We start from the raw sequence: 26,941 nt of genomic DNA, 5'->3' as shown, positions 1-26,941 counted from the left end.
TATTATTAGATCTCCCTCTCTTCCTCCTCTTATTATTAGTTCTCCCTTTCTTCCTCCTCTTATTATTAGTTCTCCCTCTTCCTCCTCTTATTATTAATTCTTCCTTTTATTATTAGTTCTCCCTCTCTTCTTCCTCTTATTATTAGTTCTCCCTCTCTTCTTCCTCTTATTATTAGTTCTCTATCTTCCTCCTCTTATTATTAATTCTTCCTCTTATTATTAGTTCTCCCTCTCATCCTCCTCTTATTATTAGTTCTCCCTCTTCCCCCTCTTATTATTAATTCTTCCTCTTATTATTAGTTCTCCCTCTCTTCCTCCTCTTATTATTAGTTCTCCCTCTTCCTCTTATTATTAGTTCTCCCTCTCTTCTTCCTCTTATTATTAGTTCTCCCTCTCTTCCTCCTCTTATTATTAGTTCTCCCTTTCTTCCTCCTCTTATTATTAGTTTTCCCTCTCTTCTTCCTCTTATTATTAGTTCTCCCTCTCATTATTAGTTCTCCCTCTCTTCTTCCTCTTATTATTAGTTCTCCCTCTTCCTCCTCTTATTATTAATTCTTCCTTTTATTATTAGTTCTCCCTCTCTTCTTCCTCTTATTATTAGTTCTCCCTCTCTTCTTCCTCTTATTATTAGTTCTCCCTCTCTTCTTCCTCTTATTATTAGTACTCCCTCTCTTCTTCCTCTTATTATTAGTTCTCCCTCTTCCTCCTCTTATTATTAATTCTTCCTCTTATTATTAGTTCTCCCTCTTCCTCCTCTTATTATTAATTCTTACTCTTATTATAAGTTCTCCCTCTTCTTACTCTTATTATTAGTTCTCCCTCTTCTTACTCTTATTATTAGTTCTCCCTCTTCCTCCTCTTATTAATTCTTCCTCTTATTATTAGTTCTCCCTCTTCTTCCTCTTATTATTGGTTCTCCCTCTTCTTCTTCTTCTTCTTCTTCTTCTTCTTCTTCTTCTTCTTCTTCTTCTTATTATTATTATTATTATTTCTCCCTTTTCTTCCTCTTATTATTAGTTCTCCCTCTCTTCTTCCTCTTATTATTAGTTCTCCCTCTTCTTATTATTATTAGTTCTCCCTCTTCCTCTTATTAGTTTTCCTCCTTCCTTTACTATTATTTCTCCTCCTCTTTTTCCTTTGTCGCATTTCTATTCCTGTTACATACATCATCTTAATAATAAGAGGTGCCCCCTCTCCCCTGCCCTTGTGCGACCTCCCCATTTTGCTGAATTCCTGATCGCTGCTGATTTGTCTTTTCCTCTCCTTATTCCCAATCTGCACTTGTATATTCCAGTGCTGATACAATGCGATGTGAAACCTCCCTGTAATCACATTCTATCCCTGCAGCATCACCAGGTGTCTCAGGTGCAGGATACAATATTGTGAGAACATGATGAACGGACGAGGAAACAAACAATCGCGTGCGACACCGTCATACACCGGCCGACAGCAGAGAGTCCGGCTGAATCCCCTGCAAAAACAATAAGCATCTGGTACTCAGGACCGCATCGTGCGACATTAATGCAAAATCTCCAGTCTCCTTCATAATCAAACACAATGAAGACATGTGTGGGGTCCCATGAGAAGGGAGAGAAGAGTCACCGACCGACAGGCTAGAATCATTTCCAAAGCTCAATATAGCGCCATAGTTTTTTTTTGTTTTTCTGTGAAAGGCAGAGAGAGAGAGAGAGAGAGAAAGAAAGAAAGAAATAGAGAGATAAACAGAAATAGAGAGAAATATGAAAAAAAAGAAAGAAAAAGTTGAAATAAAGAAACAACAAAAAGAGGGAAAGAGGGAGAAAGAAAGTGAAAGAAAGAGAAAGAAAGAGGGAGAAAGAAAGTGAAAGAAAGAGAAAGAAAGAGGGAGAAAGAAAGAGAGAAGGAAAGAGGGAGAAAGAAAGAGAAAAAGAAAAAGAGGGAGAAAGAAAAGAAAGGGAGAAAGAAAGAGAAAGAAAGGGAGAAAGAAAGAGAAAGTAAGATGGAGAAAGAAAGAAAAAAGGACAGAGGAAGAAAAGGTAAAGATAGGAAGAAAGAGGGAGAGAAACAAAAACAAAGAAAGAGGGAAGAGGAAGAGAAATAAAAAGAGGAAGAGAAAGATAGAAAAGGAGAGAGAGAAAGAAGAAAGAAAAAAAGAAAAAGAACAAAAGAGGGTAAGAAAGAGAAAAGCGTAAAGAAAAAAAAAGAGGAAATGGAAAGAAAGAAAGAAAGAAAGAAAGAAAGAAAGAAAGAAAGAAAGAAAGAAAGAAAGAAAGCAATGTTGAATGTCTGTACAGACAGCATGTGCACACACTAAGTTACCTGGAGTCCAGAGAGCTGGCATAGAAGGAGTCAGAAGAATATCAGACACGCAGCTGCAATCCATGCTTGATTCTGCAGACAGGGGGTACAGGAAAGGGAGAAAGTGGGAGAAAAAGAGCAAATAAAAGAGAGGAGATGGAAGAAGAGAGCAGAGCCCCGAGGAGGAGGAGAAGGAGGATGATCCAGACAGGTGTGTTGTGTGGAGTTGTAGATAAAATGAGAGAAAAAAAGCAAAGATCAAAGAAGAAGCAGGTGAAGAACAAAAGAGGAGTCACAGAAAGAAGAAAGTCAAAGACCAGAAGGAGGCGAAGGAGAAATGAAGATGACATACATGTAATAAGATAGAGAAGATGAAAGTTCTCCAGGCAGGAGGTCCAGGAGGTGGTGAGGATGATGCCAGCAGGAGGTGAAGGAGAACACAGGTGAGGAGCAAGAGACGAGTATGTCACAAGCAGATGGACCAGGGATGATGGGGCATGAACAGGTGAAGAAGAAGAAGTGATGATGGTGAGAAGAACAAGGGTACAACATCCAGGAGAGTTTAACATGTTAAGCAGGTGAGGAAGTGAACATGACAGGAAGGAAATGGGGGAGGAAGTTGAATTAATAGGTGAAGATGATGAGAAGAAGGTGAGAAAGACAGGAGACCACCCAGTGAGGAAATGCAGAAGTGGTACAGAAAAAAAAATAGTTGAAGACGATGGCAAGAGTTGTCGAGAATAACCAGATGAAGATGGAGCAGAAGATCCAAGAAGATTATAGAGTAGAGTGATGAGAAGAAGGAATGAATAATGAAAAGTTGCAAAATAAATAATAAAAAGAAAAAAACAAACATAAAAGGAGAGTTATGGAATAAGGAGAGTAAAGAAGGTCCAGAGATGAAGAAAACAGGAAGAAAAGAGTGAAAGGTTGAAGACAAGGAAGCAGAGGGGAAGAAGAAAGAAGAGACACATGTCAATATATGTTCCATCTCCAAATATGATATGTCGGGTACATATTGTCTAGTTAGGGGATGGGGGGGATCTAAAGTTGTTGCAAAACTCCAACCCTTATGTCCTGACAGCCTTACACTGGGTGTTGTAGTGTTACAGCAGCTGGTCAGTTACTGGTTGAAGAAGATCCAGGTTAGAAACTACTCCATAAGTTTCAAGACAATCAACAAGTGCAACAGAGGAAAAGCTGAAGAACTGCAGAAAGTGACCTGAGAAGAGCAGCTCCATGTATCAGCTGAGCTCTCCATGCATCAACAGAGCGCTCCTTGTATCAGCAGAGCTCTCCATGTATCAGCTGAGCTCTGCATGTATCAGCAGAGCTCTCCATGTATCAGCTGAGCTCTCCATGCATCAACAGAGCGCTCTTTGTATCAGCAGAGCTCTCCGTGCATCAGCAGAGCTCTCCATGCACCAGCAGAACTCTCCATGTAACAGCAGAACTCTCCATGTAACAGCAGAACTCTCCATGTAACAGCAGAGCTCTCTATGTATCAGCAGAGCTCTCCATGTATCAGCAGAGCTCTCCATGCATCAACAGAGCGCTCTTTGTATCAGCAGAGCTCTCCGTGCATCAGCAGAGCTCTCCATGCACCAGCAGAACTCTCCATGTAACAGCAGAACTCTCCATGTAACAGCAGAACTCTCCATGTAACAGCAGAACTCTCCATGTAACAGCAGAGCTCTCTATGTATCAGCAGAGCTCTGCATGTATCAGCAGAGTTCTCCATGTAACAGCAGAGCTCTCCATGTATCAGCAGAGATCTCAATGTATCAGCAGAGCTCTCCATGTATCAGCAGAGCTCTCCATGTATCAGCTAAGCTCTGCATGTATCAGCAGAGTTCTCCATGTAACAGCAGAGCTGTCCATGTATCAGCAGAGCTCTCCATGTATCAGCAGAGCTCTCCATGTATCAGCAGAGCTCTCATGTATCAGCAGAGCTCTCATGTATCAGCAGAGCTCTCCATGTATCAGCAGAGCTCTCCATGTATCAGCAGAGCTCTCATGTATCAGCAGAGCTCTCCATGTATCAGCAGAACTCTCCATGTATCAGCAGAATTCTCCATGTATCAGCAGAGCTCTCCTGTATGAGCAGAGCTCTCCATGTATCAGCAGAGCTCTCCATGTATCAGCAGAACTCTCCATTGTAACAGCAGAGTTCTCCATGTATCAGCAGAGCTCTCCTGTATGAGCAGAATTTTCCATGTATCCGCAGAGCTCTCCTTGTATCAGCAGAGCTCTCCATGTATCAGCAGAACTCTCCATGTATCAGCAGAGCTCTGCGTGTATGAGCAGAGCTCTCCATGTATCAGCAGAGCTCTCCACGTATCAGCAGAGCTCTGCATGTATCAGCAGAGTTCTCCATGTAACAGCAGAGCTCTCCATGTATCAGCAGAGATCTCAATGTATCAGCAGAGCTCTCCATGTATCAGCAGAGCTCTCCATGTATCAGCTGAGCTCTGCATGTATCAGCAGAGTTCTCCATGTAACAGCAGAGCTGTCCATGTATCAGCAGAGCTCTCCATGTATCAGCAGAGCTCTCCATGTATCAGCAGAGCTCTCCCTGTATCAGCAGAGCTCTCCATGTATCAGCAGAGCTCTCCATGTAACAGCAGAGTTCTCCATGTATCAGCAGAGCTCTCCATGTATCAGCAGAGTTCTCCCTTGTATCAGCAGAGCTCTCCCTGTAGCAGCAGAGCTCTCCCTGTATCAGCAGAGCTCTCCATGTATCAGCAGAGCTCTCCATGTAACAGCAGAGCTCTCCATGTATCAGCAGAGCTCTTCTTGTATCAGCAGAGCTCTCCATGTAACAGCAGAGTTCTCCATGTATCAGCAGAGCTCTCCATGTATCAGCAGAGCTCTTCTTGCATCAGCAGAGCTCTCCATGTATCAGCAGAGCTCTCCATGTATCAGCAGAGCTCTCCATGTAACAGCAGAGTTCTCCATGTATCAGCAGAGCTCTCCATGTATCAGCAGAGCTCTTCTTGCATCAGCAGAGCTCTCCATGTATCAGCAGAGCTCTTCTTGCATCAGCAGAGCTCTCCATGTATCAGCAGAGCTCTCCATGTATCAGCAGAGCTCTCCATGTAACAGCAGAGTTCTCCATGTATCAGCAGAGCTCTCCATGTATCAGCAGAGCTCTTCTTGCATCAGCAGAGCTCTCCATGTATCAGCAGAGCTCTCCATGTATCAGCAGAGCTCTCCATGTAACAGCAGAGTTCTCCATGTATCAGCAGAGCTCTCCATGTATCAGCAGAGCTCTCCATGTAACAGCAGAGCTCTCCATGTATCAGCAGAGCTCTCCATGTATCAGCAGAGCTCTTCTTGCATCAGCAGAGCTCTCCATGTATCAGCAGAGCTCTCCATGTATCAACAGAGCTCTCCATGTATCAGCAGAGCTCTCCATGTAGCAGCAGAGCTCTCCATGTATCAGCAGAGCTCTCCATGTAGCAGCAGAGCTCTCCATGTAGCAGCAGAGCTCTCCATGTAACAGCAGAGCTCTGCATGCTGCACAGCAGCACTGACAATACCTGCTCCATGTAACAGCAGCACTGACAATACCTGCTCCTGCTCCATGTGCAAACAACCTGGTAATATAATGGGGAAACGAAGTATCCTGCTCCATCAAAGCCACAAGCAAAATTCAGCCCCCTCCTCTCACACCCCCTCCTGTGCTTGATCTTTTCACCAAGTCCTCTGCTGCTCCCCCCAGCAGCCCCCGGCACAAGGAGACAAGCCAGAGCCAGATAATGATCAGCCGAACAGCAGATGGGGTGCAGCGGAAAGTGGGGCCCCGGGCGGAGACCGCGCCGTCTTCACGCCTCTTGTGTGACATGGAAGCTGGGGGTGTAGTGGGAGGGAGGGGGCTGAGATGTGTAAGACCCTTCTTCTCCCTCCTAGAGGAAACTACAGGAAACAACAAAGCCTCAAAATTATTGTCAGAACTCAGAACACCTCGAAATAATCAGATCTCTATCTGTCTATCATGTATCATCCAGAGCGCGGCTCCTTTCTTGTATCTGTCCTCTATCTCATATGTTCGTTTTGTTGTTTGTTTTTTTTACACCAACTTTCTAATTTGTGTCTTCTCTTTCACTCTTATAACTACTTCCTATTATCTATCTATATATCTATCTATTATCTATCTATTATTGATCATCTATTATCTATCATCTATCTATTATCTATCATCTATAATCTATTATCTATCTATTATCTATCATCTATTATCTATTATCTATCTTCTATTATACGATCATCTATCTATTATCTATTATCCATTATCTATTATCTATAATCTCTTATCTATTTATCTATTATCTATCATCTATGATCTATTATCTATCTATTAACTATCTACTATCTATTATCTATTTATCTATTATCTATCATCTCTTATCTATCTATTATCTATCATCTATTATCTATCATCAATTATTGATTATCTATTTATCTATTATTGATAATCTATTATCTATCATCTATTATCCATTATTTATCTACTATCTATCTATTATCTATCATCTATTATCTATCTATCTATTATCTATTTATCTATTATTATCTATCTTCTATTTATTATCTATTATCTATCATCTATTATCTATCATCTATCTATTATCTTATCTATTATCTATCATCTATTATCTATCTATTATCTATTATCGATCATCTATTATCTATCTATTATCTATCATTATCTATCTATTATCCATTATCTATTATCTACTAACTATCAACTATCTATTTATTATCTGTTTATCTATTATCAATCATCTATCTATTATCTATCATCAATTATGGATTATCTATTTATCTATGATCTATTATCTATCATCTATCTATCATCTATCTATTTTCTATCATCTATTTATTATCTATTATTTATCTACTATTGTCTACTATCTATCATCTTTCTATTTATCTATTATCTATCTATCATCTTTCTATTTATCTATTATCTATCTATCATCTATTATCTATCTATTATATATCATCTATTATCTATTTATATATCTATTATCTATTACCAAAGACATACTGACAGGGAATATAGATTGTGAGCCCCATCAGGGACAGCGATGATAATGTGTGCAAACCGTAAAACACTGCGGAATACAGTATGTTAGCAATAGATAAATAGTAATAATCTTTATTTTTATATATTATCTGTCTATTATCTATCATCTATCTAGCATAACTATGTCTCTATCCACTTCATATAATTTCTATATCGTTATTTATGTATTTATCTGTACCAATCTCTGTAGCAATATATTGCAAAGCTCTTTATGTATCCATCATCTTTCTTTCTATTATCGATCCATCTATTCCCATGTTTTCTCTCTTATATCTATGTCCTTTTATCTTTATGTAGATCTTTCATATGACTTGATGCATCTTTGTCTTTCTCTTCTAACTTTCCTTCTTATAATTCTCTTTCAATGTCCAGTGGGGAAAATAAGTATTTGATACACGGCCGACTTGGCAAGTTTTTCCACCTACAAAGAATGGAGAGGTCTGTAATTTTTATCATAGGTACACTTCAAATGTGAGACAGAATCTTTAAAAAAATCCAGAAAATCACACTGTATGATGTTTACATAATTACATTTCATTTTATTGTATGAAATAAGTAATTGATCACCGACCAACCAGCAAGAAATCTGGCTCTCACAGACCTGTTAGTTTTTCTGTAAGAAGACGCCTACTCTGCACTCATTACCTGTATTAATTGAACCTGCTTCTACTCGTTACCTGTATAAAAGACACCTGTCCACACACAATCATACTCCGACCTCTCCACCATGGCCAAGACCAAAGAGCTGTCTAACGACACCAGGGACAAAACTGTAGACCTGCACAAGGCTGGTATGGGCTACAGGAAAATAGGCAGCAGCTTGGCGAGAACTTGAAGGCAACAACTGTTGGTGCAATTATTAGAAATTGGAAACACAACATGACTGACAATCTTCCTCAGTCTGGGGCTCCATGCAAGATCTCGCCTTGCGGGGGAAGGATGATTCTGAGAAAGGTTAGGAATCAACCCAGGACTACACAGGTGGACCTGGTCAATGACCTGAAGAGAGCTGGGACCACAGTCTCAAACATTACTGTTAGTAACACACTATGCCGTCATGGATTAAAATCCTGCAGGGCATGCAAGGTCCCTCTGCTCACGCCAGCACATGTCCAGGCAAGTTTGAATTTCCCCAATGACCATCTGGATGATCCAGAGGAGGTATGGGAGAAGGTCATGTGGTCAGATGAGACCAAAATAGAACTTATTGGTATCAACTCCACTCGCCGTGTTTGGAGGAAGAAGAAGGATGAGTAAAACTTCAAGAACCTCGTCCCAACCATGAAGCGTGGTGGGGGAAACATCATACTTTAGGGGTGCTTTTCTGCAAAGGTGACAGGACAACTGCACCTTATTGAAGGGAGGGTGGATGGGGTCATGTATTGTGAGATTTTGGCTAACAATCTCCTTCCCGCAGTAAGAGCATTGAAGATGGGTCGTGGCTGGGTCTTCCAACATGACAATGACCCAAAACACATGGCAAGGGCGACTAAGGAGTGGCACCGTAAGAAGCATTTCAAGGTCTTGGAGACCTGAACCCAACAGAAAATATTTGGAGGAAGCTGAAACTCAATGTTACCCAGCGACAGCCCTGAAACCTGAAAGGTCTGGAGAAGATCTGTATGGAGGAGGGGGCCAAAATCCTTGCTGCAGTGTGTGCAAACTTGGTTAAGAACTTCAGGAAACGTCTGATCTCTGTAATTGTAAACAAAGGTTTCTGTACCAAATATTAAGTTCTGTTTTCCTATTGTATCAAATACTTATTTAATGCAACAAAATGCAAATTATGTAAGAATCATAGAATGTGATTTTCTGGATTTTGTTTTTAGATTCTGTCTCTCACAGGTGAAGTGTACCTACGATACAAATTACAGACCTCTCCATTCTTTGTAGGTGAGAAAACTTGCAAAATCGGCAGCGTATCAAATACTTATTTTCCCCACTGTTTGTTTCTACTTATCTATCTAGGTCATGTTTATCTTTATCCATCAACCTTTGCATTCTATATTCCTATCTACCTACATGTCTGTCTACCTGTCTATCTTTATCCATCAACTTCAAATTCAAAGGCACTTTACTGTCAGGATTCCATACACAAGCTATGGCAAAGAAAATGTACATTAGGGAATAAGGACTGTAGGGATGATGGACGGGGACTATGGAAGTCCATGGCATATCATAGTTCTCTTTCTCTCAGCCTAGAGCATGCGCTCACATACTCACCCCCATGCTTACATACTGAGCTGCTCTCTGCCCCGCACTCACATACAGCGCTCCTATCTCCCCACATTCACATTATGCGCTGCTCTCCCCACGCTCACATACTGAGCTGCTCTCTCCCCGATGCTCGCATACTGGGCTGCTAGCTCTCTCGTGCTCACATACTGCGCTGCTCTCTCCCCGCGCTCACATACTGAGCTGCTCTCTCCCCCCCATGCTCACATACTGTGCTGATCTCCCCCGCACTCACATACTGCGCTCCTATTTCCCCATATTCACATTATGTGCTGCTCTCCCCCACACTCACATACTGCGCTGCTCTCTCCCCTGCACTCACATACTGCACTGCTCTCTCTCCCACACTCACATACTGCGCTGCTCTCCCCCATGCTCACATACTGCGCTGCTCTCTCCCCTGCACTCACATACTGCGCTGCTCTCTCCCCCGCACTCACATACTGCGCTGCTCTCTCCCCCGCACTCACATACTGAGCTGCTCTCTCTCCCATGCTCACATACTGCGCTGCTCTCTCCCCTGACTGAGCTCACATACTGAGCTGCTCTCTCCCATACTCACATACTGCGCTGCTCTCTCCTCTGAGCTCACATACTCCACTGCTCTCTCCCCTGAGCTCACATACTGCCCTGCTATCTCCCCCTGCTCACATACTGTGCTGCTCTCTCCCCTGCACTCACATACTGCGCTGCTCTCTCCCACCCACACTCACATACAGCGCTGCTCTGTCCCCCATGCTCACATACTGCGCTGCTCTCTCCCTCATGCTCACATACTGTGCTACTATCTCCCCCACGCTCACATACTGCGCTGCTCTCTTCCACGCTCACATACTGAGCTGCTCTCTCCCCCTCACTCACATACTGCGCTGCTCTCTCCCCCATGCTCACATACTGGGCTGCTATCTCCCTCGCGCTCACATACTGTGCAGCTCTCTCCCCTGCACTCACATACTGTGCTATCTTCCCCATGCTCACATACTGAGCTGCTCTCTCCCCCGCGCTCACATACTGTGCCACTATCTCCCCCGTGATCACATACTGAGCTGCTCTCTCCCCCGCGCTCATACTGTGCTACTCTCTCCTCCACGCTCACATACTGCGCTGCTCTCTCCCCTGCACTCACATACTGTGCTACTCTCTCCTCCGTGCTCACATACTGCGCTGCTCTCTCCCCCGTGCTCAATACTGCGCTGCTCTTTCCTCTATGCTCACATACTGCGCTGCTCTCTCCCCCACGCTCACATACTGCGCTGTTCTATCCCCCACGCTCACATACTACGCTGCTCTCTCCCCCACGCTCACATACTGCGCTGCTCTCTCCCCCGCGCTCACATACTGCGCTGCTCTCTCCCCCGCGCTCAAATACTGCGCTGCTCGCTCTCCAGCGTTCACATACTGCGCTGCTCGCTCCCCCGTGCTCACATACTGCGCTGCTCTCGCCCGTGATCACATACTGAGATGCTCTCTCCCCTGCGCTCACATACTTCGCTTCTCTCTCCCCCGCACTCACATACTGCACTGCTCTCTCCCCCACACTCACATACTGCGCTGCTCTCTCCCCTGCACTCACATACTGCGCTGCTCTCTCCCCCGCGCTCACATACTGTGCCACTATCTCCCCCGTGATCACATACTGAGCTGCTCTCTCCCCCGCGCACATACTGTGCTACTCTCTCCTCCGCGCTCACATACTGCGCTGCTCTCTCCCCTGCACTCACATACTGTGCTACTCTCTCCTCCGCGCTCACATACTGCGCTGCTCTCTCCCCCATGCTCAATACTGCGCTGCTCTTTCCTCTACGCTCACATACTGCGCTGCTCTCTCCCCCGCGCTCACATACTGCGCTGCTCTATCCCCCGCGCTCACATACTGCGCTGCTCTTTCCCCCACGCTCACATACTGCGCTGCTCTCTCCCCCGCGCTCACATACTGCACTGCTCGCTCCCCAGCGCTCACATACTGCGCTGCTCGCTCCCCCGCGCTCACATACTGCGCTGCTCTCGCCCGTGATCACATACTGAGCTGCTCTCTCCCCTGCGCTCACATACTTCGCTTCTCTCTCCCCCGTGCTCACATACTGCGCTTCTCTCTCCCCCACGCTCACATACTGCGCTGCTCTCTCCCCTGCACTCACATACTGCGCTGCTCCCTCCCCCGCGCTCACATCGTGTGCTGCTCTCTCCCCCAGGATCACATTCTGTGCTGCTCTCTCCCCCGCGCTCTCTTCTTTCCCCAGTAGGATAAATGTTTACTCTTCCTCGTTAATGGAACTGAAATTTGGGATTAGATCGGAGAGTCTCCTGAAGTACGTGTCCCTCACTGCTGAGTATTTGGTGCAGTGTAGCAGGAAGTTGGTCTCATCCTCCTGGGCCTCCTGGTCACAGTGTAGGCACAGTCTGTCCTCCCTGGGCTTGTAGCACTGTCTGTGCCGGCCGACCTCGATGGCCACTGAGTCTATACTGGCTCAGGATCTGGCAGTCTCTGGGGTCCGAGAGTATCTCCAGATATGGGGCCAGTCTGTAGTCTCTCTGTAGACTCCGATACATGGTCAGTTTCTGTGAGATACTGATGATATTCCTCCAGTCACAGACATATCTCTTCTGACCCTCGTCTACCATCTTACTGGTGAAATAAGAAGCTGTTGCATCTTTTTTTCTTTCTTTCATTACAAATGTATCTATATCTATTATCTATCTACTATCTATTATCTATCTATTATCCATCTTCTGTCTATTATCTATTATCCATCTTCTATCTATTATCTATTTATTGTCTATTATCTATCATCTATTATCTATCTATTGTCTATGTTCCATCTTTCTTCTATCTATTATCTATCTATTAATCTATCATCTATCTTATCTATTATCTATCTATTATCTATATATCTATCATCTATGTATCTGTCTATTATCTTTCTTTCTATGTTTCTTTTGTTCTTTCTTTTCTTCCCATCTGCACAGTGCCGAGTTTCTGGGCTTGGAGTTAATTCCCGCAGACTGGAGCGCAGTCCCGATGTGCTCGGCCAGTCGGTTTATCTTCATTAAGCTCCTGTTTGTTTCTTCTCTTTTCTTTTCCCTCCCAGCTTCAATTTTCCGCGCAGAAACTAGAAGAAGGGAAACTGCTGGGACAATGTGAGTCCGGGCAGGCAGATAAATGGAAAACGGCAGAAAGAAAATAGATAACCCACTGGAGAGAGAGAGAAATAGAGAGCGGAGCTCCAGCGTCACATGTGAACGCTCTCCTAGAGAGACACCACAAACACTTCCATCTGAGTGGGGAGTGGAGCTCGGCATCCCCAGGTCTCGCCCAACTCTCATCATGGTGGAGATGGATTCTGCTCACCTGCTGACACTTTGCAAAGTTTTTGTCTTATTTTTTTTCTTGTCTTGACTTTAGGGATTTTGCAAACTGCAGGCAAATGTGAAAGCGATGATAAAGTAACAGCTAAACTCCCATCCCCTCCCTATTACCGACACTGCAAACTGCACAGTAAAAGGAGCCAAAAAAAAATGCCTAAAGTTTGCTGCCCCTTTAAATTAAGAATGGAAATGATAGGCCGATTGTCTTATTCCTTCAAGGATATGTCTATTAACCCTTCCAATACCTTTACAAGATGACATTTATTTCGAAATGGTGGCACCCAAGACCTGCCCCATAGCCAGAGGAAGGATCACTGTCCATGGTGCTGAAGTCAACCAGAACTGTAGGATCTAAGGGACTAAGGCCTACTAGGCCAGTCTAAGTTTTGAGCTTTTGCGAAACTAGAACATCCAGCATGGCCACCAGGTCCAATACCCCCAAAATGGGGCATTTCCCTTATCACTTTGATGAGGGTCCCACCAGGAGGTAAGGAAGCTGGTGGGCTGGAGGGGTGCACCAACCTACAGATAGAGATAGTTGGAAGCTTGGAGAGGTTGTCTCCTGAAGACCATCCCTTGCTTAGGACATATGGACATCATAGAGGGGGTCCTTGTTCAGGAAATGTACAGCTGCTCGGAGCAAGTGGCTCCAATTCTGGTGGACTCGGGTCATCCCTGATTTCCATGACTGACCTGGATGAATTAGCTTTGCACTTTATAAAGCCTGAGGGAGCATAAACTTTAGTCAGTGCTCCTAGTCCCAAAAAAAAAAAAAAGGACAATCTCTGCCTCCGAGGTTCCCGCAATACTAAGCTGGTCATAAAGCTGCAAGATTTGATTTTAACCTGAGATTTATCTTCTTGATTCAAGAAGCTAAAACTCCTTAGTCTTGAGGAGCAATTGCTCAGCTAAGATCCATGTATTCACCAGGTCCTGATGACCACCTGTATACATTGTCACCGGAGTCAAACTGGTTTTTATTAGATCATGAAAGAAAGATTAGTGACAAAGATGATCCATTGTGTTCTGCAGAGTGCAGCGCCTGAGGGGGACACAGTGACACTCACCAAAACACACCAATGACCCCATGTAATCAAAAGAGATCAAGAGAAGGATCTTCATGTAATTCATGGTGCCTCTAGTTGGGGCTTTTCAATATAAGGGGCTTAACTATGGGGGTGGTCTATAGATAGATAATAGATAGATAAGAGATGATAGATAAAATAGATAGATAATAGATGTAGATAGATAGATAATAGATGATAGATAATAGATAAATAATAGATAGATGATAGATAGATAATAGATAGATGATAGATAGATAGATAGATAGATAGATAATAGATAGATAATAGATAAATAGATAATATATACCTAGATAGATATATAGATAGATAAGAGATGATAGATAAAATAGATAGATAATAGATAGATAGATAGATAGATAGATAGATAGATAGATAGATAGATAATAGATTATATATAGATAGATAGAAAATAGCTAAATAGATAATAGATACTAGATAGATAATATATAGATGATAGATAATAGATAGATAATAGATAGATGATAGATAATAGATAGATAATAGATAGTTAATAGATAGATAATAGATATATAATAGACAGATAATAGACAGATAGATAATAGACAGATAATAGATAGATAATAAATAGATAGATAATAGATAGATAAACGATGGATAACTGATAGTCTTGCACATAACAGACACTACTTGGAGGGATTTGTACATTTACATCAGATCCTCAGATCTCTGTGCCATTGTATCTGTTCCAGCTGCCACACCACCACAAGTCCCAGCAGTAGCAGAGCGGAGCAGCCACAGGTTGCAGAGCTCAAATCTACAAAACAAACATGGTGTGCGGAGTGCGGAGCCTGGAGCTGAACTGGAAACATCTATGGAGGCGAGCGAGTGGCGGCCCCAGCGCAGTCGGCCATGCTGCCAGGGGAGCCGAGGCCTTAGTAACACATTAATTGGGGATTTGGGCGGTGGATGTAGAGGACGAGGTCCCAGATCCGCTGATAGCGGAGTGTCTGGTTCCTCCTCCTCCTCGGGTCCTGATAGATCTTCCTCCCTCCCCGGTCCTCAGACTTTCTTTCTTTTCTTAGTAATGTTTCGTTTGATTTCGGAGGTAATGCATTTTTTAGAAATCAAAGCCGGTTGTGGAGATCCCCTCTCGGGCCCCAGGACGCTCTGCCCAGATGAGAGACACCAATCATTTCCTTGTTAGTTTTGATTTTAGTTACAAGAGCTTTCAACTTGCCTAAATCTCCTGGAGAAATGTTATAACAAGCAGCTGAGGGAATACCCTCCACCCCATCCGCACCTCGCCCTGTCCTCCTCCTCCTCCTCCTCCGTCGCTCAGTTCTTCTTTGCATTTATTTAAACAGAATCCACACTATGAACAAACACAGAAAACCCACAGAAAGCGGCGGCAGCAGCCCGGGCACCCCCGCATTGGCGTCTCCACAGCGCCCCGTCACCCCCGTGCACACGGTGCGGCTCCATATAGAGATACACAGTCCATGTGAAAGGATATGTGGCAGCGAAAATCGATAGCATAAATTATTCATTGTCATTAATTATCGATTTATATATCCGACGGCGTCGTTTGGAAGAGTTGAAAGGAGGGAAGTGTTTTTTTTTCTTCTACTCATAACCTCATTGTTTTATAACCCCCGGCAAAGCTACAAATCCACAGATACCCTGACTGTCTCCAGAAGCCCCCCACCCCACCCCACCCGACAGGAACGCAGCTTGTTACGCTAAACCCAACTTAATCAATGGGGATCAATGACAGATCTTAACTAACAACTACAGAGAGGCTTTCATGTGAGATCCCAGATCAGATGTCAGACACTACCTGCTAAACCGGGGAGGGGAGAGGGGTGCAGCGGAATCAGGGGGCGACTGCTCGTACGACAGTACTGCGCTATGGTATGTGGTGGAGAAGAAAGGAAGGAAGGAAGGAAGGAGAGATGCAACTGCTCGTACGCCGAGCTGACAGTACTGTGCTATGGTATGTGGCGGAGAAGGAAGGAAGAAAAGAAGGAAGGAAAGAAGGAGAGAAGGAGAGATACAACTGCTGATTACACCGAGCGGACAGTACTGCGCTATGGTATGTGGTGGAGAAGAAAGGAAAGAAGGAAGGAGAGATGCAACTGCTCGTACGCCAAGCTGACAGTACTGTGCTATGGTATGTGGCGGAGAAGGAAGGAAGAAAAGAAGGAAGGAAAGAAGGAGAGATGCAACTGCTGATTACACCGAGCTGCAGGCCTGCATGTACTGCGCTATGGAATGTGGTGGAGGAAAAGAAGGGAGGGAGAAAGAGTGAGAAAAGGAAAGAAGGAAATAAAGACAGAAAGAGAGAAGGTAAATAAGAAAGAAAGAAAGATAGAAAGAGATTAAGATGGAAACAAAGAAAGAAAGAAAGAAAGAAAGAAAGAAAGAAAGAAAGAAAGAAAAAGAAAGAGAAAAAGAGAAACAAAAGAAAAAATATGCAACTGCTTCTTATTTCAACTACGTGTGTGAAAAAGGGAAATAAAAATGGTAGGATTGATAGAAAAAGAAAGAAAGAAAAATTAGGACAGAAAGAGAAAAAGAAAAATAAATAAATGCAACTGCTTCTTATTTCACCTAGATGTGTGAGAAAAGTAAAGAAGGAAGGAAGGCAAATAAGCAGTTGCTTCTTTTTTCATGTATTTGTGTGAAAAAGAGAAAGAAAGAAAAGGAAGGGAAGAAAGAAAGAAAGAAAGAAAGAAAGAAAGAAAGAAAGAGAAAAAGAAAAAAGAGAAAAAGAAAAAAGAGAAAAGGAAAGAAAAAGAAAAAAGGAAGGGAAGAAATAAAGAAAATAAAAGAACGAAAGACAAATAAGCAACTCCTTATTTCAGCTAAATGCGTGAAAAAGAAACAGGAGTCACTTCTAATTACACCAAGATGTGTAAGAGAGCATGAAGGAAATCAGACTGGACGCTCACTCTCTTTCTATCTCAGATATAAATATGTTTTTATCCTCTTTTAGGTTCTGCGATTTCATTTTCCTCTGAACTCCGCAGATTTTTGCCTTCGTCGGGCAGATTTTGTTTGCAGTGTCCAGACAAAGTACTGAAGAATCGCTCCCTCCGCAGCTCTCATCCTTCCAGACATATTATTGCGCCTATAAACTTACGGCAGGAGGGGGGAGGGGAGAACCTGGGATGCGTTTGGCACTGAAGGGGTTAACATAAAATCCTTCCCACGAAGCGATTTATTTTGGTGTTGATTAAAATGCAGCGGAGAGCAAAGTGTCTGAAAACTCAATATTTTGCCCAAAGTCTTTGAAGACCGACATAAAACGGTTCCACCTCACACCGATCTAATAAGAATCAATACATCCCTTTCGTTCCGTAGTTTGAAGATCTGTTGACTTTTCTGAGGTGATGAAAATGTTTGGAACATGCAGAAGAAAAAAATCATTTTTTTTTTTTTTAAGTAACGAACTAATCTTGTTGCTTTGTAACTTCACCTGAAGAATGGACCTTTGAATTGCCGCAAGAGTAGACATTAAGGTGTCCAAAAAGTACATCTAGGTACGTCAAGGTCTACCCTCACCATAACTCAAGACAACTTGAGTTATATTGTCTTGTTAGTGTACCGTGTGTTGAGGCAATATTGGATCCTAATACCCCCAGGAGATCTTAAGTTCACCCTAAATGTTGACCTTTAGTTATCCAAGAGTAGACTTTGACTTGACAAGAGATGACCTTGTTAGGCTTGAATGTTCTCCAGACGAGACAGAGTGTTACAGAAAGACTTGCAGGATTCTGGACTACACCTTAAAAAAAAAGTTGTTCTTGCTTCAGATATCCTAAAAGTATCTCTTGTGTTATTGAAAAAGTTGTCTTGAGCTACCAAATAAGTTACAACAAAAGTAGACCTAGACATAGATCTTGTGCTTCTATATGAGTAGACCTTGAATTACTATAAAAAGCGTAGAAATTGTAAGTCCTATTCCACTAGGAGTAGAAGACCTTGGGTTACTTGAGAACAGAGATTGACTTATCGCAAGAGTTTACCTTATGTTACTAAAAGTTTAGAACCCAAGATTCCCTCAAATTACTCCAAAAGAAGACCCCGAGCTAGTGTAATAGTAAACCTTGAGTTATGCAGGAGATATAGAATTGTCCCAAGAGAATAACTCAAGTTACTATGGGGATGTACTCCTGCCTCTCCCTGAGTAGATGGTGTGTTATTGCAAGATTTGCCTCTGATGAACCAAGAGTTCCTGCAAGATGTGCAAAAACAGGTTTCCTCAAAAGTGGACCTTATAAAAGCAATAGAGGACCACAAATTACAGCTAGTCTAGACATTAAGATGTGCAGACCACGAGGGTATCCAACTTTAAGTACATCAAGATTAGGCCTTCAGTTACCCAGGTTAGATCATAAATTAGACCTGAAGTAGACCTTGAGCTAGCGCAGCGGTAAGCCTTGAGTTTCCGCCGGAATAGACCAACAATTGCAGAAAGACAAGACCTTAGGGTAACTCCAGGAGAACACCAGATTCCTCCTGAGTAGATCTGTCCCCGAGGAACCAAAATAGATACTGCAAGATGCACAAAGACTGGTTTCCTCAAAAGTGGACCTTGTAATATCAATGGAGAATCATGAAAGTCTATCCACATTAGGAGTAGACCCTATGAGTACACGTGGGTTTACCCAACAGTGATCCTTAAATACAGCAATATTAGACCCTCAGTCACCCAGATTAGATCTTCGATTACTTAAAAAAAAAGACCTTGAGCTAGCACAGTAGTAAGCCTTGAGTTTCTGCAGCAGCAGACCAAGAATTGAAGCAAGATAAGAACTCTGAAAATTCCAGCTTTCCACTTATTTGCCATAAGATTTGCCCGAGGAAACAAAAAAGTTACTGCAAGATGCAGAATCTCAAGAGTGGACCTTGTAATAGCAATAGAGGACCACAAAGTACCTTAGTCTAGAAATTAAGATACATCCCCATTAAGAGAAAACCCTGATAGTAGAGATTGATGTACCCAAAAGAGAACTTTAAGTATAGCAAGATTAGACAATGCCTTATCCAGATTGAATGTTAAATTACTAAATTACTCCAAAAGAAGACCTTCAACTAGAGCAATAGTAAGCCTTCAGTTCCTGCAGTATACCAAGAATGGCAGCAAGACAAGGTCTCCAGTAACTCAAAGAAGAGACACCAGTTTCCTATTTCATAGATGTTTTGTTACCGTAAGCCTTTCCCCCGAGGAACCAAAGGAATTACTACAAGATGCGCAAAGACTAGTTTCCGCGAGAGTGGACCTTGTAATAATAATATAGGATGACGAATTACCACTAGTCTACTCCAATCCCCACCCCCAATTAAGAGTGCACCCTGCAAGTAGACATTAATTTACCCTACAGTGAGATTGTACCCAGAGTTACACACAGATAAAAATTGCTCCTAAAATAGACATTCGGCTGGTGCAGTAGAAAGCCTTGAGTTTCTGCAGGAGCAGACCAAGAATTGCGGCAAGACAAGACCTAATAAACTCCAGGAGACTCAAGGTTCCCCTTGATTAAACTCTGTATTCCATCAAAAACAGTCTGTAATTTATTAAAAATTACTCTAGTTACCCCTGAAGCAGACCTTGTGTTACCCCAGGAGCAGACTTTCTGTCACCCCAGGAGCAGACCTATTGTTACCCTAGGAGCAGACTTTGCGTCACCCCAGGAGAAAACCTTCTGTTACCTCAAGGGCAGACCTTTTGTTACCCAAAGAGAAGACCTTCTTTCACCCCAGGAGCAGACCTATCACCCCAGGAGCAGAACTTGAGTCACCCGAGGAGCAGACCTTCCATCACCCCAGGTACAGAACTTATTTCACTCCAGGAGCAGACCTTCTATTACCCCAGGAGCAGACCTATTGTTACCCTAGGAGCAGACTTTGCGTCACCCCAGGAGAAAACCTTCTGTTACCTCAAGGGCAGACCTTTTGTTACCCAAAGAGAAGACCTTCTTTCACCCCAGGAGCAGACCTATCACCCCAGGAGCAGAACTTGAGTCCCCCGAGGAGCAGACCTTCCGTCACCCCAGGTACAGAACTTATTTCACTCCAGGAGCAGACCTTCTATTACCCCAGGAGAAGACCTATTGTTACCCTAGGAGCAGACTTTGCGTCACCCCAGGAGAAAACCTTCTGTTACCTCAAGGGCAGACCTTTTGTTACCCAAAGAGAAGACCTTCTTTCACCCCAGGGGCAGACCTATCACCCCAGGAGCAGAACTTGAGTCACCCGAGGAGCAGACCTTCCATCACCCCAGGTACAGAACTTATTTCACTCCAGGAGCAGACCTTCTATTACCCCAGGAGCAGACCTTCTGTCACCCCAGGAGCAGACCTTGGGTCACCCCAGGAGCAGACCCTTCTGTCACCCCAGGAGCAGACCTTCTATTACCCCAGGAGCAGACCTTCTGTCACCCCAGGAGCAGACCTTGGGTCACCCCAGGAGCAGACCTTCTGTCACCCCAGGAGCAGACCTTCTGTCACCCCAGGAGCAGACCTTCTGTCACCCCAGAAGCAGACCTTGTGTTACCTCCATAGGTGACCTCAAAGTAACATTACTGTGCACTTTGAGTACCCAGACTGGATGCAATGATTTTATTTACCTTCATGGTCTCTCCCATAAAGTCTGGTCTTATGGGAGAACTACAAGTGCATGCATCTACCATTGACAAAGGTTCATGTAAACAGATATAAGCGGCTGTAAACACCTGGCCTCTTTGGATAGTTCTCAATAGAATTTAGTCCTTGACTTGTGATGTTGTCCGCAATAAAAGGAGGTTGAAAATGTGAGAATAATTACTGCTACTTGGGCAGGAAGAAGAACTTGAGACGACTTCTTGTATTTTCAATTCTTCTTATTTCTTTTTCATTTAAACCATCTTCAAACCTGGAATTAATATTGATTTTATTTTTTTTTTTCATTTAACAGCTGTCCGAAGACTAGAGATTATGAATTGTAAAGTGAGTGGCCCATGATTAGGTTTCCTTATATCCCCCCCCCCTTCCTCCTCCGGCACCCAAACAGCCCCCTAACCTACCCCCAAAGAGGGGCTCATTGGATAGTCATTAATAAGTGCCCCCTCACCTTCCTGCTCCTGCTGACAGGAGAATAATCACTTCTGGAACCACTTTATAAAGCGGCCATACCTAGGACTGGCAGGGGCGCCAAATCTATTTTTAATAGGGGTCTTGCTTTCCCATAAGTCAGGTCTGTGTTAACCCTTTCTCTACCACAATACAATCCAATATACCTCTTATGTTTGTGGTTTCTTAATTTGTTTGGGAGGAATTATTGCAATTCTCATTCTGGTTGTGAGATGCTCTTTATCCCTTTTAAATACATTTTCTAAAAGTTTGTTTCATAAAATTAACCCCTTCATGACCTTGGGATTTTTCGGTTTTCCGTGTTCGTTTTTCACTCCCCTCCTTCCCAGAGCCATAACTTTTTTATTTTTCCGTCAATTTGGCCATGTGAGGGCTTATTTTTTGCGGGACGAGTTGTACTTTTGAATGACATCATTGGTTTCAGCATGTCGTGTACTAGAAAACAGGAAAAAAATTCCAAGTGCAGTGAAATTGCAAAAAAAGTGCAGTCCCATACTTGTTTTTTGGTTGGCTTTTGTGCTAGGTTCACTAAATGCTAAAACTGACCTGCCATTATGATTCTCCAGGTCACTACGAGTTCATAGACACCTAACATGACTAGGTTATTTTTTACCTAAGTGGTGAAAAAAAATTCCAGCGTAGCGTCTCCATTTTTCATGATCTGGGGTCGGTTGAGGGCTTATTTTTTGCGTGCCGAGCTGGCGTTTTTAATGATAGCATTTTGGTGCAGATACGTTCTTTTGATCGCCCGTTATTGCATTATAATGCAATGTCGCGGCGACCAAAAAAAAAGTAATTCTGGCATTTCAAATTTTTTTCTCGCTATGCTGTTTAGCGATCACGTTAATGCTTTTTTTTATTGATAGATCGGGCGATTCTGAAAGTGGCGATACCAAATATGTGTAGGTTTGATTTTTTTTTTATTGATTTATTTTGATTGGGGCGAAAGGGGGGTGATTTAAACTTTTATATTTTTTTTAACTTTTTTTTTTTACTTTTACCATGCCTCAATAGCCTCCATGGGAGGCTAGAAATAGGCACAGCGCGATCGCCTCTGCTACATAGCAGCGATCTGATGTTCGCTGCTATGTAGCAGAAATGCAGGTGTGCTGTGAGCGCCGACCACAGGGTGGCGCTCACAGCTGCCGGGGATCTGTAACCATAGAGGTCTCAAGGACCTCTATGGTTACAATACTGAAGCATCGCCGACCTGCGATCATGTGACGGGGGTCGGCGATGCCGTCATTTCCGGCTGCCCGGCCGGATGCGCTAGTTAAATGCCGCTGTCTGCGATTGACAGCGGCATTTAACTAGTTAATAGGCGCGGGCAGATCGCGATTCTGCCCGCGCCTATTGCGGGCACATGTCAGCTGTTCAAAACAGCTGACATGTCCCGGCTTTGATGCGGGCTCACCGCCGGAGCCCGCATCAAAGCGGGGCTTCTGACCTCGGACGTACTATCCCGTCCGAGGTCAGAAAGGGGTTAAAAAAAGAAAATTATTTCAATTTCTGGTCAGCATACAGTCCTATGTAAAAGCATATACAAGGGATAATTTTAATTATCTATATATATAATTGTCTAAGGGTTTTTCTGTCTGTCTGTCTGTCTGTCTGTCCCGTTTATTCATTCGCTGATTGGTCGAGGCCGCCTGGGCCTCGACCAATCAGCGACAGGCACAGTATCGACGTAGAAATCCCGCGTCTCTGATTGGTCGAGGCTGCCAGGCCTCGACCAATCAGCGATGGGCACAGTATCGACGTAGATGTCATAATGGTTGCCATGGCGACGATGTCAAAAAGGTTGCCTCGACCAATCAGCGACGGGCACAGTCGGAATCATCATTGTCCATAAACTACGGGGACATGCATATTCTAGAATACCCGATGCGTTAGAATCGGGCCACAATCTAGTATATATATATTTATATTATATATACTGTATATATTGTAGTGTAGCAGGGTTGGTGCAGTGAGGCAGATAGGCAAGGACCACAGAAAGTTCAACAAACAGTGTATTTCTTTTCAGACTCTAATAACAGGAGTGACATCCTCCAGATCGCAGCCAGGTTTCCAGAAATACAGTCTGTGTTGAAAACCCGCTGCGTCTCTCGGGTGCGTCAGCCGCGTTGAGTTCCTTGGCTTTGTGTTAGCTTCACACAGTCCTGGGTTGCACAGAGCCTCCTGCTCCGCAGCCTGCAAACTCCAAAATGACACACCTAAGGCAAAATCGAAAGATTTAAATGGAATTGTGGCCATAGAGCCACTTCCAAAACCCGGAGTGGAGAGAGGGATTTGCCCCACTACTAAACCTGCAAATCCCTCTAAAAATGAAAGCCCTTGCTGGATTTTCCTAAAAATCTGACTATCACTACTTTGACCCAATCCACACTTCCTTTTATGTTGCCTTGTGATTCACAGGCGTTCTGCTGTGAACACAAGGCGCTCCAGCGGGTTTAATATGACCACGTCCGCATCCTGGGGGGACACATATCGACCCTCGCATATGATCCCCCTCACATATCCCTCCCCTCTGTTCAAACTTGTGGTGTTGAACACTTGTCACTATACAGGATGCCCGTGACAGGGCATCCGCATTCCCTTGCACCTCCCCTGCACAATGTTCCACAGTGAAATTAAAATTTTGCAGAGACAGGATCCATCGGGTGGCCTGAGCATTACTCTCCTTGGCATTTCTCATCCAGACCAAGGGTGAATGATCTGTCACCAAGCGAAATGGTAGACCGAGTAAATAATAGCGTAGTGACGCCAAGGCCCACTTAATAGCCAGGCACTCCTTCTCCACTACGCTATAACTTTTCTCGGCCGGGGTAAGTTTCCTACTCAGGTAGGTTACCGGATGTTCCTCTCTGTTCACCTTCTGTGACAGGACCACTCCTAGGTCGACCTTAGAGGCATCCATATGCACAATGACGTTCTTTTTGAAGTTGGAGATAGTGAGAATGAGCTGTCCGAACAGTGCCAACTTCATAGATCAGTACGTTTCCTCCACCGCAGGGTTCCACCGGACCATGACCGACTTCTTTCCCTTGAAGAGATCGGTTTAGGGTGTTGTTCTCCCAGAAAAATTAGGTATGATCCTTCGGTAATACCCAATGATGCTGAGGAACGCTCTTACCTGTTTAGTAGTAACAGGCCGGGGCCAGTTCTGAATGGTCTCGATCTTATTTATCTGGGGTTTGATAACCCCATGGCCGATCACGTACAGGGCTTCCTCAAGACCTATCGCACATTTTTTTGGATTCGCTGTCAAACCTGTGGCTCTGAGCGAATTCACTACAGCTTGTACCTGGGACAAGTGGGTATGCCAGTCAGTACTAAAGATGATTACGTCATCGAAGTATGCTTACGCATACGTCCGATGGGGTTCTAGCACTATGTTCATCAGCCTCTGGAATGTGGCTGGTGCCGCATGTTGTCCAAAAGGCAAGAAGAAATAGTGGTACAGACCCTCCGGTGTTATGAAGGCGGTCTTTTCTTTTTCCGACTCCGTGAGAGGCATCTGCTAGTAACCCACTGGTCAGATCGAGCATGCTAAAGCATGACCCAGATGCTCGATCAACTCGTCCACCCAGGGCACTGAATAAAGGTCAAATTTTGACACCTCATTCAATTTATGGAAATCATTACAGAACCATAATGACCCGTCAAGCTTCAGAATCAGTACAATCGGGCAAGCCCACTCACTCCTGGACTCCTCAATTACTCCTAACTGGAGCATTTGTCGTACCTCACTCGCTATGGCTTGTCTCCAGGCCTCGGGCACACAGTATGGTTTCATTTGCACTCTTACGTGAGGCTCAGTAACAATGTCATGCAGGATGACAGAGGTACCACCGGGGAGTTCCAAGAATACATCCGTATTCTCATCCGTATACATCCGTATTCTCTTGTACTAATCTCGTGTACTAATTTGTACACTTCTTGACGCTGCTGTTTCGAGAGAGTGTCTCCTATCTTTACCTCTCTCTCGGCCTCCATCCGGTCCGAGATCTGAGGGTCCCCAGATGACACTTTTGGAGTCGCATCCGTAAGCATACACTCCCGGTCCTTACACATTTTTAGCAGATTGACATGATACAACTGTTTGGGTTTTATTTTCCCGGGCTTGTAAACGGTAGTTCACCTCCCCAACCTTTTCCCAGACTTCATACGACCCTTGCCACTTGGCCGTATGCTTACTTTCGGCGGTGGGTACTAAGACTAATACCCGATCTCCTTCTTTAAAGGAGCGCACCATGGCCTTTTTGTTATATACGCTGCCCTGCACTGCCTGAGCATCCACCAAATGCTCTTTTATGAAAGGCATGACCACTGCAATCTGCTCTGGCATATTGGCCTATATTGCACTCTTATGGGGTGTAGGTTCCTGCTCCCACATCTCTTTGGCTACTTCCAGCAGACCCCTAGGATGCCTGCCATACAGTAGCTCAAAGGGTGAAAACCCCGAGGAAGCCTGCGGTACCTCACGAATGGCAAACATTAAGTAGGGCAGTAACATGTCCCAATCCATTCCATCCTTAAAAACCACCCTTTTTATGGATTTGAGGGTTTTGTTGAACCGCTCGACTAATCTGTCGTTCTGGGGTTTGATACACCTGCGTACCTGTTTTAGATTGAGAAGCCTGCACAGTTCCATTGTCACCTTGTACATATAAGGCGTCCCCTGATCAGTGAAGATCTCCTTCAGTAGCCCAAGGCGACAGACCATGGCAAACAACTCCCAGCGATAAGCTTAGCTGAGGTGTGCCGAAGCGGAATGGCCTCCTGGTACCCAGTGTAAGCCAGTCTATGACCACTAATATATGTTGGTGGCCACAGGCAGATTTTACTATCGGTCCCACTAGATCCATTGCAATCCGCTCAAGAAGTACCTCTATAATGGGCAGAGGCACCAGTGGACTCTGGTAGTTTGTGGTGGGTGAGGTCAGTTGGCACTCAGGACACGTTTCACAAAACCTCTGCACCTCGGTGTAGACCCCAGGCCAAAAGAACTGTTGTAATATGCGCTACTGTGTCTTTTTAGCCCCTATGTGCTCCCCCCAGCATGTGGGTGTGAGCCATTTTGAGCACTGCCCGACGATATCATTGGGGCACTGACAACTGTTCTACCACGCCATCCGGGATTTTATCAACACTATAGGGTAACTCCTGGTTGACCGCCATGCGTAGGAATACCGTCTCCGCACCTGGTTGCTGAGCCATTCTATTTACCTTGATTACTCTTTCCCCAGCTGGGCTGTCTCAAAAGTACCCCAGGGTACTTACAACTCTTGGGTTGTCGGGGTCTCCTCGACCTCTCCTGCCATCATCACTAAGGGAAACCTATTGGGTTCACAATCTTTTCCTATGAGGGTGACTCCTATAGCAGGAATACCTATGTTGAGATTTTCGGGTTCGGCGCCCGGAAACATATTTGCCCCTGGGAGGGTTAATTTTATTTTTCCACGGAGACCAGAACAGGGGCAAATCCCTTCCCAGAACAGCCCCATAAGGAAGGTTCCTCATTACCCCACCACATGTTTAATCTCTCCACATGGAGTAAAAAATTTAACCTCCACTGTCAGATACTCGCGGAGTTCACCATGAATACATACTTTTTTCCCAGTGGGTTCTAAGCCCGAGATTAATGACCCATGCACAAGAGTCACTAGGCACCCTGAGTCCAGAAGGGCCTCTGCCTCGTGTCCGTTGACGTGCACCTGGCACAGATGTGGTTCATCCACTGGGATGAACGGATCTGTGTTGAAAACTGCCTGGGCATACATCAA

The 26,941-nt window shown here is 44.1% G+C and overlaps 1 protein-coding gene across 2 annotated transcripts in view; it reads right to left on the bottom strand.

Moving 5' to 3' along the window:
* Window positions 1-26,941, bottom strand: part of ERFL (ETS repressor factor like) — a 75,469-nt gene that overhangs the window by 15,058 nt on the left and 33,470 nt on the right. Inside the window, exon 2 of one of the 2 annotated variants that reach the window (XM_077257290.1) lies at window positions 2,299-2,370. In XM_077257290.1, the coding sequence (XP_077113405.1) occupies window positions 2,299-2,362 (64 nt within the window). In that variant the 5' untranslated portion in view covers window positions 2,363-2,370. Of the gene's footprint in view, window positions 1-2,298; window positions 2,562-26,941 lie in introns of those variants that run through there. The other variant, XM_077257291.1, reaches the window with a different exon arrangement.

This window comes from Ranitomeya variabilis, chromosome 4 (assembly GCF_051348905.1).
Source record: "Ranitomeya variabilis isolate aRanVar5 chromosome 4, aRanVar5.hap1, whole genome shotgun sequence".
In the NCBI taxonomy this organism is placed as follows: Eukaryota; Metazoa; Chordata; class Amphibia; order Anura; family Dendrobatidae; genus Ranitomeya; species Ranitomeya variabilis.
This window is presented reverse-complemented; position numbering and strand designations above follow the sequence as displayed.